The following is a 16112-nucleotide window of genomic DNA, read 5'->3' as shown; positions in this document are numbered from 1 at the left end:
TCATTTGCAAAAACAAAAGTTTATCCCTCTCTAAGTGCGCAAACATTTGAGCAACGGCGGTTTTAAACTCCCCGCAAACAAGTGTTTTAATGCCAAGAGCTCTTTGGGAAGTGAAGTTGTATGACTTTTTCTCCTCTTACTGTTTTGGAACCCAAAAAAGTTAGGGGGATGTGGAAAGTTTTCATTTCCGAAAAAACAAAAAGCAAAACTCTGGCAAGTGCAGAGAAAGCAACACATCTTCATGCAGCTTCCACTGAAATTCACATAGCGACCCCCTGGATAGTCATGCCGCCTGCTAGACCTCAGATGTGCCTTAAAGGGCTGCTGCTGTTGGGAAGTAGAGCAGAGCGCAGCACCGCTCCCCCAGACTGAGCTCTGTCCTTTCTAGTTTCTGCTCTCCTGACGCACATCTGTCCCAGACACCCCGGGTGATGCCTGAGTACACAGGCAATGTTTCTAGGGAGAAGAGGCACAGAGAGGGGAGAGATACAAAGCAGAGTAAGAAAGCTCCCCACGGAGCGCGAGGTCCGGGTGGCTCGATCACTTCCACAAGACTTTAACAACCCAGCCGAGAAAGCGGGAGGTAGGAAGATTCCCCTAGCAGAGAGGCGTCCGGGGAAGGCAGGGAGCTCGCGTTACCATTTTAGCTTGCCAAAGCAATTTCATTCTCAGTTTTCTCTCCGGTACGCGAACACTGCATGATGCGCCCTGCTCCGAGGCGGCCGCGGCGTCTCGCTGGCCCGGCTCCGGGTCCCCGCTCTTCCCACGCGCCCCGCTGCCCCACCGCCACCTCCGCCGCCGCGCGCGACTCGGCCACAAAGGAGAACGGCCAGCGAGCGAGCGAGCAGCCCGGGAGCCCGCGGCCACAGACTCCTCCCCGCCGCTCCGTGATGTCAGGCTTTCCTGTTTGTGCTTGTGAGCGCACTCTCCCTTTCGGAAGCCCTGCGGATCAAGGCAGCGAGCGATCGTTTCTCCGGCTCCGGAGTGGTCGGGGAAACGAAGCTTTCAAGTCGACCGGTTCATAGGGAGTTTCCTGGTGGCCACCAGGTGCCAAAATAGAACCAACTGTGCCACACGGCATGTGTGCCCGGCCTCCACCGCCTGCTGCTTCGCTGAAGGAAAACTGGGGGAATTCAGGATGAAGGACACTTGTGTGATCTGCTTGCTATTTGGAACTTGGGATAATCAAATCAGAGTGCCCTCGGCTTCGGGGAAGCTTTTCATTAGGATAAAGTCAATAGATACCTGGGTATCTAAAAACCGTGACTGGGGGCTCTAACCTACTACCTTGCACCTGCAGCTGCCTGGACTTGTTCCTACAGTCCATTCTTGTTCATTTGCTTCTTTCTGACAAAAGGTGGCCTGGTTAGCCTTGAACTTTTGGAAGTTTTGTGGCAATTCTCCTGCCTCTGTATTCTGAGTAGTAAGATTATAGGCATGCATCAGCTCCACCACCCATTCTGATAAGGCTTAGTTGCAGCCTTCCTGGCTACTGTGGGTGAGAGCAGACAAGGCTGGAGAGGATCTTGCTGGATCTGACAATATGTGGCATGGGCCATAAGTGGACCTTGAAGTTTCTGGAGTCTCTGTGAGTAGCCATGGGGTGTCTGCACTGTGGGCAAACAGTGGAATAATTACTGCAGGGAAAGCCCTTAGAAGGACACTGCTGGTGTCCTTTTTTATCTTAACACAAAGATCTATGTGGGACAATTACATTTTAAAAGATCAGCTTTCAACACATCAGCAGCAAGAGATAACAGATAATAATGCAGCCAAAACTGCACCTTCCAGCACTCCACAATCACAAAAACCTTGGGGCTCATATGTTTTACAGGCATCACCTCTGATCACTTTGAAAAAGACCTCCTCCTAATTGCTGTGCTAGGGCATACCACTGAGCTTTGATTAGTAATAAATATATCATGAGCTGAAATGTCAAGGGATCAAATGTATGATGTCCCCAGAAGAGCAGAAGAAGCGACAGCAAGGGCATACCAAGGAAGCAAAAGATCTCTGCACACTAGTCTACAAGTCACTCAGTCAAATGCTCCTCAGACAGTCCCAAGCTTCAGGGGTCCAAGACTGTGTAGACAGAAGAATGTTCTTTTTCCAACTAAAGTGGCTGCTTCTGTTGCTTCTGTAATTTAAGTACCTGCTGTGTAAAGGGAGGGACAATGGGACCCAGTTCAAACCTGGACTTAACAGTGCAATCAGGTTAGATACCACTCAGATACAAAGTGGGACAAACACCCACCTCACCCACACAAATCATCTGGTGCATGGAGAATTGTCCAAAGGTATCATTCTCTCCCTGCTCCCCACAACCCCCAAGCACTACTGGCCCAGACTCCATGGAAAGCTGTATCATATCTGCAATGAAGACAAATCTGAAACAGTGTCTTCTCAATTACAGTTCCAGAGAAGTTTACCAAGAATGATTGTGTTTATACCTAAGAATGAGTTATTTAACCCAAAAGTCCTGGTAAGAAGGTATATTGATTACATTGCCTATAGGTGAAGTATTTTGAAATAAAATTGAAAAACTATCATTGCCTTCAACATCTGATAGTTCTAAATCACATACAGTCAGCTTTCTTTGAAATCTTTCTTCCCTTCATATGTCTACATGCCGCTACGTCCTGGCATGATGATAATAGACTAAGCTGAACTGTAGGGGACCCAATTAAATGTTTCCCTTAATAAGAGTTGCTGCAGTCATGGTGTGTCTTCACAGCCATAGAAGCCCTAACTACAGCACACACTAACTATAAATAACTTTTTAAGGGAAAGATGGAAGGGAAGTGGGGAAGGAAGAAGAGAAGGAGACGCACATGCTGAGGTAGCCTGTTGGTGAGGATGCAGAGAGGAGGGAGCCCTCGTGTACTGTTGTTGAGAATGGAAGCAGTATCCACAATGAAAAACAGTACAGCTTTGCTCAAGAAATTAATAATACATCTACCATAAGATTACTCAGTAATGTCAATTTTGGGTATTTATAAAAATGTATGTAACTACAGATCTCTAAGGCATGCCTGCATGTCCACGTCTATCACAGCACTATTCACAATGGCCAAGCTACAGAGACAATCTAGATGTCAATCAATGGATGAATGGATAAAAGAAAACATGATGCAATGAAGTGTTATACAGCTTTTAAAAAGGCAGAAGTCCTGTCATCCATGACTCCATGATGGACCTGGAAGATGCTATGCTGACGGAAGCATCTCAAAGACAATGTAAGATCTCACTTCCATACTGAATCTGAGTAGTCAGTCAAACACATACGATCAGAATAGAATGGTGATGCCTGGTGGGTGAGAGCAGGAGGCTAGGAAGGTACTGGTCAAAGAATTCAAAATTTCAGTAACATGAGATAATTTTTGCATAGGGCCTACAGCTACTGTCTTGTATGTTTTAAGTTACCAGAGAGTAGATCTTATATTATATGATGGCAGCAATAATGGAGCAGGGAGAAACACTGAAGATGCACCTGTCCTTGATGATGGTGACAGTTTCATGGCTATGTGCTGATCTCCAAGCTCATCAAGTTATAAATAAACATACAGCATGTCACATGTCACCCATACCTTACTGAAGTCACTTAAAAAGCTTGTCTTGAAAATGGCAATGCCAACATAAGATGGCTAGAAATAGTAAGACCTCAGCTTTGCCATCCCCAAACTCAAGCCTAGACTATAACATCCTATGTTCAATCAACAGTTTAGAGCAGCCAGGTGGTGGTGGCATGCACCTTTAATCCCAGCACTTGGGAGGCAGAGGCGGGTGGATCTCTGTGAGTTTGAGGCCAGCCTGGCCTACAGAGCAAGTTCCAGAACAACCAAGGCTACACAAAGAAACCCTCTCTGGAAAGGCAAACAAACAAAAGTTTAAAGGAAAACAGCTAAGAGTGGAGTAACAGCAATGACTATAGGAAGAAAGGGAAGTGAGTGGGTTCCAATCCCTTTACACCTTGCCTTACCAAGTCTGAGTAGCATTTGTCTCCACCCACTCACAACAACTACCTAAGGGGCAGCCTTTCCTACTCAATGCTAATAGAGCTGAAACGAAACTGTTAATAGCCGTTTGTGATCATTTTATTAATAATTATACCTCAGCTATCTGTAGATTCCTAACAACAATTTTGGAGGAAGATATAAGGAAATAAACCAGATGCTTCTTAACTTTACCTTCAGCAATATCTAAGTATGGCTGAAACGTGAGGCCCTCAGTCCTCTGGACAACCCCATGAATGCTTCTCCCTGGTCTTGAGGTTTGCAGGCTGTTTTGCTTAGCAATAGCTTCCCCCACTCAGTTCCCCAGTACCATCTGGGCATTCTACTATGGTTGTTCCCAGCTGTGAAAACTGCAATTGGACTAGGGGTGCAACTCAGTGATAAAGTGTCTACTTAGCATGTGCAAGGCCTTGGGTTCAATCACCAACTCCAAAATAAAAAAACAACAAAAACCCTGGGGTTGCCCCAGTTGCCAACTTTTAGCTTGAACTTTCAATCTTGCTCTGCAAAGGCCAAGGCGCCAGTCACGCTTGGTTAAAGATGAATGTCCTTTAAATGACTGACAGTTGCTGTCATCTTCTCAACTCACACCAACCTTATGAACTGTCAATTGTTTGGTTAGTGGATTATTCTATTCATGTAAGCACATTATGAGTCAATTTTAGACAGTTCTATTGTAACTGCCCTAAAGCATGGAAAATAAAGACAGAAGAAATATAAACAGATACCATTCAACAACTGGCAGGCCCGAGACAGAGGGCTCCTGTGGCCATGACAGCAACTAATATTTTAACCATTTGTTGGTGGTTACTCTTAATTGCTGATGCTACATACCTATAGAAGAAGTTGAGTTATGGAATACCATTTGTACCTAATGTACCATTTGTGGCTAATATGCACCAATGCCTCACCTAATTATAGATTTCTATAAAAGAAAAATGGACACAGCCAGCAATGTGTCCACAGAGATGAAAAGATCAAAACACAGCAATCAGCTGAGACATGTTGCCAGGTTCTGTGTGACGTGTCATAAAACACTGCAGAGGACAAGGTGAGTGAGTGACCTAACCTGAACATGAAGGGCTTTGACCAAGATGCTGGAGTCAGTGGACAATTAACGAGATCACCTTTTTTTCCTCAAAGCTAAAGGAACCTCCTTTTGTCATGAGTGTGGTATTGAAATAGTAGTGAGTCTCAAAGAAAGGGGGGCAGGTATGGCAAAATGACAAAGAGCAATGGCCTTCAGTCAGGCATCTGGAGTTGAGGTCTAGCCTGACACTTCACCCACTTAGTCCTATTAAGAAGATAGGGATATAAACACTTCTGTCATTGGCTCACAGTAGGCATTAATTGAGATCAAGCCTTTAGCACAGTACCCAACATCTGGTTACTACTCAATGCTAATAGCAGTAGGAGCTGCCATGTGTTCAGGTTAAAGAATTGCAAAAAATACAGGAAACTACTGGTGTTAAAAAAAATCTGGCTCCTCTTTTAAGTAGCTCAAGATCCTATAGCTTGGAGACAGAATTTCATGATACTAAGATCACAGAGAGCCCTCACCCACTATTCAGTCCAGTGAGCAACATTTACTGAATTGCTACAAACCTAGAAAAATGCAGTACTCAGTGTTCCTGCCTACTTCAATCCATTCTCTTCCTCACAGTAGCCAGAGTGATCTTTACAAATCACATTACCATCTCTTCCTGTTCTTTATCCCCTCTGGGACTCCCTATTGCCAAGGATAAAAGCCCAGATCCTGCCTACACCCCATGCAGCCTGGCTGAGGCTGGCTTCTGCCTACCCCAACCTCCTTCTCCTCCCTGTTGTGCTCTCAGACTGCAGCTGCTTGCCTGTTTTTGATATCTTGGATATATCTGACTCCCCCTGCCAGAGGGCCTTAGAAGACATCATTTTCCTGAGCTGGGGCATCCTAGCTCCTTCTTGCTCTGGTTTAAATACCTGTCCCAGCCTGGTATGTCACAGTTGAATGCTTGCACCGACAGCTGTTAAGGTTCTTTTACTAGACTGTAAACTCTATGAAGGCAGAGGTGATGCCAGGTTTTCTCTCACCATTTTGTGCTAGCTCCTTACATTGCTGAGCACACAGAGGTCTGCTATGGTTATTAGCAATGCAGATGCCAAATAACCAAAGAGACAGAGACAGAGACAGAGTCAGAGAGAGATGATTTGACAGCTAGATGGGGGGGGGTCAGGTTATAAATTCATTAAGGGACTAATAAATATGGCTGAATGACAAATAAATCTTAGATTTTGTCACTATCTTAAAGTTGTTTATAGTACTTTAAAAGGAAAGGAAAAGTATAAAGGAACTGGGTGAAAAATGATTTTCCAACACTAAAGATCACCAAGTAAGATTAGCAGATCAGAGCAAGCGGAGCAAGGGACAACTGAAACAATGAAACTCCACCAGGCAGGGCTCACTCTTGAAAAGCCTTGCAGGGGCTGGAGAGAGAGACCAGAGATTAACAGCACACACTGCTTTCACAGAGGAACCTGGATCAGTTGCTAGCACTAGAGCAGGCAGCTATAACTCCAGCTCCAGCCATGCATGGCTTCTATGACACCTGTACTTAAAAGCACACAGACATACACATATGTGCATGGTTTAAAAATATATTTTTAATAAGCTTTTTTTGTTTGGTTTTGGTTTTTGGGTTTTGGAGACAGGGTTTCTCTGTGGCTTTGGAGGCTGTCATGAAACTAGCTCTTGTAAACCAGGCTGATCTCGAACTCATAAAGATCCTCCTGCCTCTGCCTCCTGAGTGCTGGGATTAAAGGGGTGCACCATCAAGGCCCATCATGTTTTTAATGAGCTTTAAGTCTCCCAGGAGGGACATGGAAATTGAGAGCTGTGACAGATATATTTAAGATGCACCATATGCATGTATCAAATTATCAGAGAATAAATAAAGCTCTTCTTTATGCATCATATGATACAGCTTCTCCAAAAGACCATTGTTAGACTTTTGAAGACAAAGAGAAGCATGCTTTGGAAGAAAAGAAAGGGTTCTGGGAGGACCACAAGCTCAAAGGAGACAGAAAGAGAAGAGATTTAGACCCTGTGGTCCAGGAAAACAGGCATAGACACAGTAGCCCATCCCTAGCCGAGAAGCCATTTGCAATTGAGGCCTGCTGGGAAAGAGAAAATCCGTTTCTCCAATGGAGTGTCACCACATAATCAACCATACTCCAGGGCAGGCCCCATGCCCAGGAGACGTGGGCAACACAGAATGGACTCCCATGGACTCCACGGTTTGATAGGTTTTCTGTTTCCTTGTTCTTTTTTTACGTTTGCTTGTCTGTTTTGATTTTCTTTTCTTTAGTATGTGTTGTTATTTGTTTTTCTTTTTTGAGAGGGAAAATGAAGTTGGGTGGGTAGGGATGTGGAGAGGACGTGGAAGGAGTTGGGGGAAGAAAGAATGCTCAAAATATATTATACGAGAAAAATAATATAAACTTTAAAGATAATTAGAAATGCTAAAATAGCACATCAGCTAGATGGCTCTAACGCTTGTCTGTAGATCAGAGTGTGAGGGGAAAAGGGACAAGAGAAGGCTGTGGAAGGGATGCTCTTCTAAATTAGCAGCTACTCACGGGGGACAATAGGAGGCTTTGAAAGAAAGAGCCGAGTCTGAGTGGCGTGGGAAGAAGAAAAGTGATGATAGGTGACAGACTACAAGAAAATGAGTGGGCAAAGACGAGATACTCTGAGAATGCAGGGGCCTGCAAATAAAGTAAAAAGGGATTCTGCTCTGAGGGAAAAAACTGACTCAGTTCTATGAAGAAAGAAACTAGAGATAGTGACAGAGGAGTGACCAAAAAAAAAAAAAAAAAAGAGGTGAGGACTAGAAATGTGAGGTCGTCCATATGCAGGGAGAGTTCACCGGAGCCCTGGGGGACAAGGGTGGGTAGCATGCAACCAGTCTCACAATATGTGCCCCACGAGAAAGAAAACAAAAAGCACCAGAGAAGAGAACGAGATGGAAGGAGAAGGGCCAGAGCTGTGGGATGTAATGATGAGAAGAAAGCTCACTGCACTTAGAAATTCTCCAGCTGAAGTCAGTGTTGGAAGATGGTCAATGGACTTGTCAATATTTCAAACAAGCACTGCCTTCTGCCATTGTTGCAAGATACTGCATGGATTTTTAAGAGAGTTCTATTTTAAAAATCTACAAGTGTTTTTGAAAAAATTGTCGTAGTTATTCTATGACACTCTTCAATAAAATGTAACCAAAGTTAATTGAAAGTCTTAGTGTGGTCAGTTACATAACAGCAGAATTGCTGAATGGCTTAAACACTGTGTTTTCCCAGAAATATTTGTCTTCTGGATGAAACCAAGAATGGAAAGTTCCTGGCTTCAAGAACAACGTCTGAGAAGGTGGAAAGAAAAGAAAAGCCTACATGATGAGAATGAAACTTTAACAAAAGTTAGCCAAACTGCTGCAGATGTGCTGACTACTCTCACACAGGGAAACAGAAACACAAAGAAAAGGTGGGTTTTCACACTTTAGAAAGTCGATTGTGTATCCATTAGATAACCCTGATTTTCTTAAAGGAAAAAATAATAAAACAGAAAATGTTTTATACATTCCATTGCCAAGAAAAACTGTAGATAGCTAGGTCCTTGACATTTGCCTGTTACATTGACTGGGTCAGTTCACGGTGGCCCATATGGATCCTGCTTGTTTTAAAGCATAGAGTGTGAGTTCTTATATTAACTTTCTTTACTGTTGTTATGCTAACATCATGACCAAACCCAGCTTGGGGAGGGAAAGGTGTATTTCAGCTTACAGCTTTCAGTCCGTGAAGGGAAGTCAGGGCAGGAGTGAAGAAGAGGCCATGCAGGAATACTACTTAATGGACCTTTCTTGAGCTTTTATTCTGGTACCTCTCTTATACAACCCAGGACCACCTCCCACAGTGGGCTGAGCCATCTCCCATCAATCATTAATCAAGAAAAAAATACCCCACAGACTTGCCTTCACACATTTTCTCAATTAAATTTCCCCCTTCCAAGATGACCCTATCTTGAGTCAAGTTGATAAAAACAACAACAACAACAACAAAAAGTAGGCAAGGCAGGCTATAGAATGGAAACTGCCTTGCTTGGGATAGGAAGCAAGAGGTGGAGTTACCTTGTCTCCTTTGTCTTCCTCTAGGTGAGAGAAAAGCTGCTGCCCCTAACAATTGTAACAGCTCACACCCACCTGCCTGGTTCTCCCTTTTATTTTGGTTTTTTTGGTTTTTCAAGACAGGGTTTCTCTGTGGCTTTGGAGGCTGTCCTGGCACTAGCTCTTGTAGACCAGGCTGGCCTCGAACTCACAGAGATCCACCAGCCTCTGCCTCCCGAGTGCTGGGATTAAAGGCGTGCGCCACCAACGCCCTGCGGTTCTCCCTTTGAATCTTTCTCCAAGGGTGGTGGTGGTGGTGGTAGTGACAACGGTGCTGTGTGTGTGTGTGTGTGTGTGTGTGTGTGTGTGTGTGTGTGTCTGTCTGTCTGTCTGTCTGTCTGTCTATGTGCCTGTGTTTGTTAGGAGAGGGGAGAGCAGCTTACCCACCCACGAGGTCCATGGTCTCAAATGCTAACCTTTCTCACATGCTAGATGTTCTCACCGACAATGTTCATTCGAGGTTCTTCTGTGTATCAAATAAGCCAGCATACATCCTTCCTTTAGGTCCTGGCTAAATGATTATTTCCTAACCTGATCCTTCACAGAGAATTATGGGATTGCAAAAATAAAAAAATACTTTATGTTCTAGGAGACTTTCACCTGGTTAGTATAGTGTAGCAAGCAATTCCCCAAAGCCAAGGTTCAGTTACCTGGGGTCAACTGTGGTATGACATATTAATATTTTTCTTGATTTCTTGATTTTCTCTCAATTTTTGTTTTGACTTTATTGTCTCCACTTTTGAGAGAGACAGAGAGAAGTCACTTTCTCAAATGTATGTGATGACATGTTGTTATATGTTCTGTTTTATTGTTGGTTATTGCTGATTATTTTTCTCTTACTGTGGATAAGGGAGGACCATAAAGACATTGGTGCTCATGAACAGACAGTATGTTGTCAGTCTTTTTGACATTTTTTGTGAACTAGGGCTTTAAAATAAAGTGTGTGTGTATATGTATGTGTGTGTGTGTTGGGGGGGTTACACACATGTAAATGCCAGTGCCATCTTCAGGAATGCCATCTACCTTCTTTGATATAAGGCTTCTTATTGTCTTGGAGGTCAACAATAAGTCTAGCGTGATTGGCTAGCAAGCCGTGTGGGTCCTCCTGTCTCCATTTTTCCAGTGCTGGGGTTATTCTCCTGTCTCTACTTTCCCATTGCCAGAATTATAAAGAGGAGCCTTACCACAACTGGTGATGTTGCATGGGTTCTGCAGGATGAACCCTACTACTGGCCCCACATTCTTCTTCACGTCTGATCCTAACTCTCAACCTGGCTCTCTGTCTGTTTCCTGTCTGGATGGCTCCTTCCTTCTCCTCCTTTACTACTGATCAATTACATTTCATGGATTCACCTTAGGGATCATTATCTCTGGAAAATGTGCTTTCAATCCTGTACGTTTAGTCATGCTTGCCACCGGTATATCTTCTCTTGGCTTCTATCATGCAATAAGGAAACTGTTTTGTTGGTCTTCTCCTTCATTAATACTGCGAGGCATACATAACAGCTGTATGGTTGAGTTCACTCTGAGAAAAAGGCCACTTGTTGAAGTCACATCATTGCCCACTGTGTCCCAAGGACATTCTGTGAGTCATACTGAGTGTAGTGCAGACTGTCTGCATCTGTGGTAGGGTGGTAAGGTTGGGATTAGCACCTCCTGGCTAGGTCGTGATTACCCAGCGTTTAGTCCTTACAGCGTGACTGGCTTGCCTTATACCTACTTTCAAGTAAAAATGTTTCTGTCCTGGTGACCACTGGTGCTTTCTGCTGCATTGTAGCTTATAACATCTGCTGCATATGTCCTCTTGATGGTCTCTCATTTTCCATTTTATGTCACAAGAAACAGAAACATCAATACTGCATACAACATAAATGTTGGACCACATTCAAAAATCCGAGTCTTTTGACTCCAAATATAGCAATTTCAAAAGAGGACATTTTACTTAGGTCATTTATGTAGTAACACCTTCGCTAGTATATACTATTTCCATTATTTGTGAACTGCAGCATCTTAGGGAGTACATTAGTACTTCACTCCCCCCAGTGATTGGACGGGCAGTCACACACTTACCAGCACTCAAGAACTATGTTCTCAATGGCTCTCTCCAGGGTTTTCTCCCAGTGCCATTATCCTGGCGCAGGCACATAACTGTGACTGCATCATTTGTTCTCTCAGATAGGCATGCAGGCAGCCTAGGTAGCAACTGTGTGTGCATGGGAAGTCAAGTTCTCAAACAGTCTTACAGTCTAAAGCTGGGTGTGGTCCTGTGAATCTGTAGTTTCAGCTATGCTGCAGTCTGATACCAGTGAGGGCACTGGGCCAAGACCCCCAGGTCAAAAGAAGAGAGAGAAACAAAAGGGAAGGTGGAATGAGAGGAACAAGAAAAGGGAAAAAGCAAAGAGGAGTTTACAGTCTGAAGGAAGAGCAAGCCAAGTGATTGCCCTCATGCTGCAGTCATGTGAGAAATGCTGTCCTATAGCACGAATGGTCAAGCTTCCAGGAGGGACAGCTCATTCACAGTCAGGCAGTCAGGCACATATAAAACTATGACTGCTAACGGGAAGCAAAAGTCAGTAGATGAAAAGTGGGAAGCATTCAGATCATGGAGAAGTGTTCAGATCGGCCAAACAATAGCAGAAATGGATGCCAAAGAGAACAAAGCAATTCCCCAGTTAGAGTGGAAAGTCGTCTGACACACCTGAAGGATGAGAAGGGTTCCTTGAGCAAAGTGGGAGGAGCCAGAGTGCAGTTTGGGAGCCATAACCTTCAGTGCAGATCACTGGAAGAGTTTCATAACAACATTTGCATGTTCAGTAGGCATGACCAAGCTAAAGATGTAACTCAGTGGGTAGAATGCAAAAACCCTACCCCAGTCCCTCATAAGTCAGGCTTGGTGGTACTGGCCTGTGATCCCAGTGCTGGGGAAACTGACAGGAGGATCAGGAGCTCCAGACAACTCTCAGTTACGTGATGAGTTCAAGGCTAGCCTGGGATATAAGAGACCTTGTGACAATTAAATAAATGGATAGGGATGGCTAGGTGGCTCAGTGGCCACGCCTTATGAACTGAGTTTGTTCCCAGAACCCATATAGTAGAAGAAGACAACCAACTTCTACAAGTTGTCCTCTGACCTCCACATGCTCATGGTGGCATGAGAAAGCACGCGCGCGGCTCGCGCGCTCGCACGCTCGCGCGCACACACACACACACACACACACGCACACACTAAATAAATGTAAGAAAACACATATAAATAAATGAGAATGCATTAGAGAGAGAGAGACAGAGACACACACACACACACACACACACACACACACACACACACACACAGAGCACACCAGAGACCTGACCACAGTGTGGCAAGGGTCAGAACAGCACTCCAGGGAAATGCCTTGTAAGCCACTTCAGTAAGTTCAACTTTTTTAAAAAGCCCCACTTAAAAAGTGAAAAGGGACAGATAAAGCTGACACTTTTATGACTTACTTTTTAGTGACTGTAATCAGTTTTCTGGTACACAGGGTTTAAGGAGGCACGAGGGGAAATGATCACATGGGAGAAGGACTTAGGAAGGTGTGATTGTTGCTTTCTGTGTCAGTATGCCACAGATTGGAATTCCCTGGAAGAATTATCCTGATTACCTTAATTGATGTGCACAGCACCTTCTAGTAGCAGCTCAGAAAAAATGACACAGCACAAGAAAGGTTTTCTTCTTCTTCTCCTTCTCCTTCTCCTTCTCCTTCTCCTTCCTTCTCCTTCTCCTTCTCCTTCTCCTCCTCCTCCTCCTCCTCCTCCTCCTCCTCCTCCTCCTCCTCCTCCTCCTCCTCCTCCTCCTCCTGCTGCTGCTGCTGCTTGGCTTTCCCTCTTCCTTTCTTGGCTCTCCAGGACATCCAGGGTTTTTGTGGCAAACTGGAACTCCTAAGCATCTAGCTTTGTTAACTGAGAAACTAGCAAGTTCTCAGTGTCTCCAATATGAGACCATCATTTGTGGGGATACTCTCACCACTGAGAGGCCCAGCATCATCTTGTCAGATGTGAGACAACTATTACTGTTACTGCTGTTACTACTTCAGTATAAGTCAATTTAATAAAATCATTATATGTGTGTGTATATATATTCATATATACATGCACACTCGTATTATATTGTATTCCTCCCCTAGAGAACTTTCACTAGTACAGAAGGGGAATGTCAAATTTCTGTCACAGGTGAAGCATCATTTTCCACGCCAAGCTCAAACTAATCTCCCTAAAAGAGTTCAGCTGAGAGATCCCTGGTGCTCATTTTTCTGCTTTTCCCCTTTTACCTACCAAACAAAGCCCAAATTCCAGTCAGCAGAGTCCTCTCCACACAGCTGGGCCTCTTTGCTCCCACCTGTAAGCCCGGCATCTAAGATCAGTCACAGCCATAGCACAAGGAATGAAAAGCCTTTGGCTCAGCACTCTGGAATGGAGACTCCAGCCATCTTTTCTGCTAGACTGGCCCCATGTTCCAGGCCTGACTCCTGGCTTGGCATTCTGCCTGGTCCCTCTGTGGCTGGGGCCCAGCTTCTCGCTTTCCATCCTGCCCTCTCCTCCTAGAGCTTGGAAGTCAGCCCACAAACCTGAGTAAATTGTCTAGAGCCTGCTAACAGCAGACACGCATTCGACTCCCTGGTTCCTGATTACATTTCCAAGTGCCACCTGTCCCTAAACTTTCCTTCCCCCTCCCAATGCCAACTCTTCTTGCCTGGGTGCTGGCCTGTCATCTTGCCATATTCTTCCGCAACCCCTTCCAGTGTCTGCCCTGCCAGCTAAGACTTCCTGAGTTCCTGCCCTGAACTGTGCGCAGATCTACACTCTGCTGCTTGTGGTGAGCCCAGCCATTTCTAGCACTAGTTTAAACCACAGTAAAAAACATAGAGGCTAGAGCCCTGGCATGCCATTAAGAATTCTTCCTCATGTTTCTATACCCTTCCCTCCAGCCCACATTTATCTCATTGTTATTTGTGCCGTTCCCCACCCCCATGCACCATGTTTACAGTTTAGTCCTGACAACCCCAAAGTGTAGAGAGGGCTTTCTTCCATTCCATCCCACTTAGACATTCCTAATAGTAAGCTCAAAAGCAAGACAGACCATAATATATCCCTACCCTGGCTGGAAATTCCATCTCCCTCTGATCTCCTGTGACCCATTATCTAGGCTTCGATTTGGAATTTTATTGCATTCTTTCTTATTTTACATGTCTTATCTCACTAAGGATATAAATATCATGGGAATAAGATCCACGTCTGATTACTTAGCAGAGCAAAATCTAGGAGTGAGAAGGAGGAAGACGGGGAAAGGGGAGGAAAAGACAAAGGAGACTTGGCTTAATTTCATAGCATGAGTAACAGTCCACAGCCCACATCTGACCGAGCTCTCTCTGAGTGCTTTTCATTCTCCATCCATTCACGCACACACACACACACACACACACACACACACACACACACCCTGAGGCATGGGCAGCACATCTCTACCCTCCCCTCAATGTCCTGTGGAAACCGGATAGTGAGAAAAGGCACAGGAGACCCACACTTGTCCATACAAGTGGAGGGTTCCAAGTGTGGTTAAAGTGGATGGAGTTAACTCTGGCATCCAGCACAGCACAGCACAGCACAGTTCCCTACAGCAACGACATCTAGACAAGTAGCTCCCACTGCTTCTTACTTTGCCAGTGCCCATGCCACCGTGTGAGTAGGTAGCATGTTTATTGTGTGTCATTATTTTGTATTTCCCCTAGATTTTCTTTTAGAAATTTTAGATACTTAAGAAAATAGGACAGCAATCCCACTAAACCCTGAAGAAAGGCTGGATCACAATCCCAGAAAAAAATAATTATAACCCACCAGCCACAGTCTCCTGTCTGCAATATTCCATAATACTGACATTCAGATGTTTTCCATGTATCACGTTGCTATTTGGCTGTATGTAAAAATATAGTACTCAGACCTAGAGCATGAGCTCCAAAGGCTCAATGGTCAGGAGGCCTACGATGCCAATCAGACATCACCAATCAGGTTTTATGGAGGAACATTTACGACTGAACATGCTTCAAAGTGCCCTCGAGTGATTACTCACTCCTGTCAGCGTCCCCTTCTGGGAGATGAGCTGCACATCCTGGCTGAAGCTCAGGGCTGAGTTCCTTTGATAGCATCAGAGAAGATTCTCGAATGCTTACAGATTGACAGAGCCGTGTAAAGGCAACAGAACTGGTGGCTGCCTCTCAAAACCTCACTTTTTCGGATTAGCACGGGTGTCAGTTCTGTTTTCTGAGACGCTCTTCCTGGAACTGGACTCCTGGTGGGGACACTGAAAGTGTGATGGAGGAGGTAGTCTTGTTGGCCTCAAAGATGGATGAAGCCTCAAGGCAGGAAAGAGGGGCGATTTGAACATCATTTATTTGTATACCAGATGTCTAGAAGCTAAACCACAGGCAAGAGTTTAAGAATAAAAACAGAAACCAGGTACATATATCTGAGAAGGCAATAATACTTCCCCACCTATTCAAAATGCATGCTTATACTCTTTAGAGTGAAAATGGGCACAAGCATGATTTGCAATATTCATCACTATTAAAAGCACATTTTTATAGCATCGTTGTCCTGGATTCAACGAAGGCTGCTTCCTATTCAAACCTGAGAATGTAGTTCTCTTTAGGATACAAAGAATCACTGAGTCAGAATGCTTGCTTAGCTTGAACATGGCCCTGGGTTCCATCCCCAGTGCTTAAAAAAAAGTGAATAAATTTTATAATAAAAAAACCACATCCTTGATGAAAGAGTTGTGTCACTACTAGGAATTTAGCCTATGGATTCACAGAACATTTCAGTAAGATATAGATAAATGATTATTAAAGCATAATTCATCGTGGTGTTTAAAAAT

The 16112-nt window shown here is 44.4% G+C and overlaps 1 protein-coding gene across 3 annotated transcripts in view; it reads right to left on the bottom strand.

Moving 5' to 3' along the window:
• The window catches only part of Rgl1 (ral guanine nucleotide dissociation stimulator like 1), a 230787-nt gene that overhangs the window by 103326 nt on the left and 111349 nt on the right, over window positions 1–16112 (bottom strand). Inside the window, exon 1 of one of the 3 annotated variants that reach the window (XM_005071281.4) lies at window positions 640–829. The exons of the other annotated variants lie outside the window; for them this stretch is intronic. Within the exon in view, the coding sequence (XP_005071338.2) occupies window positions 640–666 (27 nt within the window). The 5' untranslated portion in view covers window positions 667–829. Of the gene's footprint in view, window positions 1–639; window positions 830–16112 lie in introns of those variants that run through there. 3 annotated transcript variants of the gene reach the window in all.

This window comes from Mesocricetus auratus, unplaced genomic scaffold (genome assembly GCF_017639785.1).
Source record: "Mesocricetus auratus isolate SY011 unplaced genomic scaffold, BCM_Maur_2.0 Super-Scaffold_100676, whole genome shotgun sequence".
Taxonomy (NCBI): Eukaryota; Metazoa; Chordata; class Mammalia; order Rodentia; family Cricetidae; genus Mesocricetus; species Mesocricetus auratus.
The sequence above is the reverse complement of the archived record's forward strand: the minus strand, read 5'-3'. Positions and strand labels throughout refer to the sequence as shown.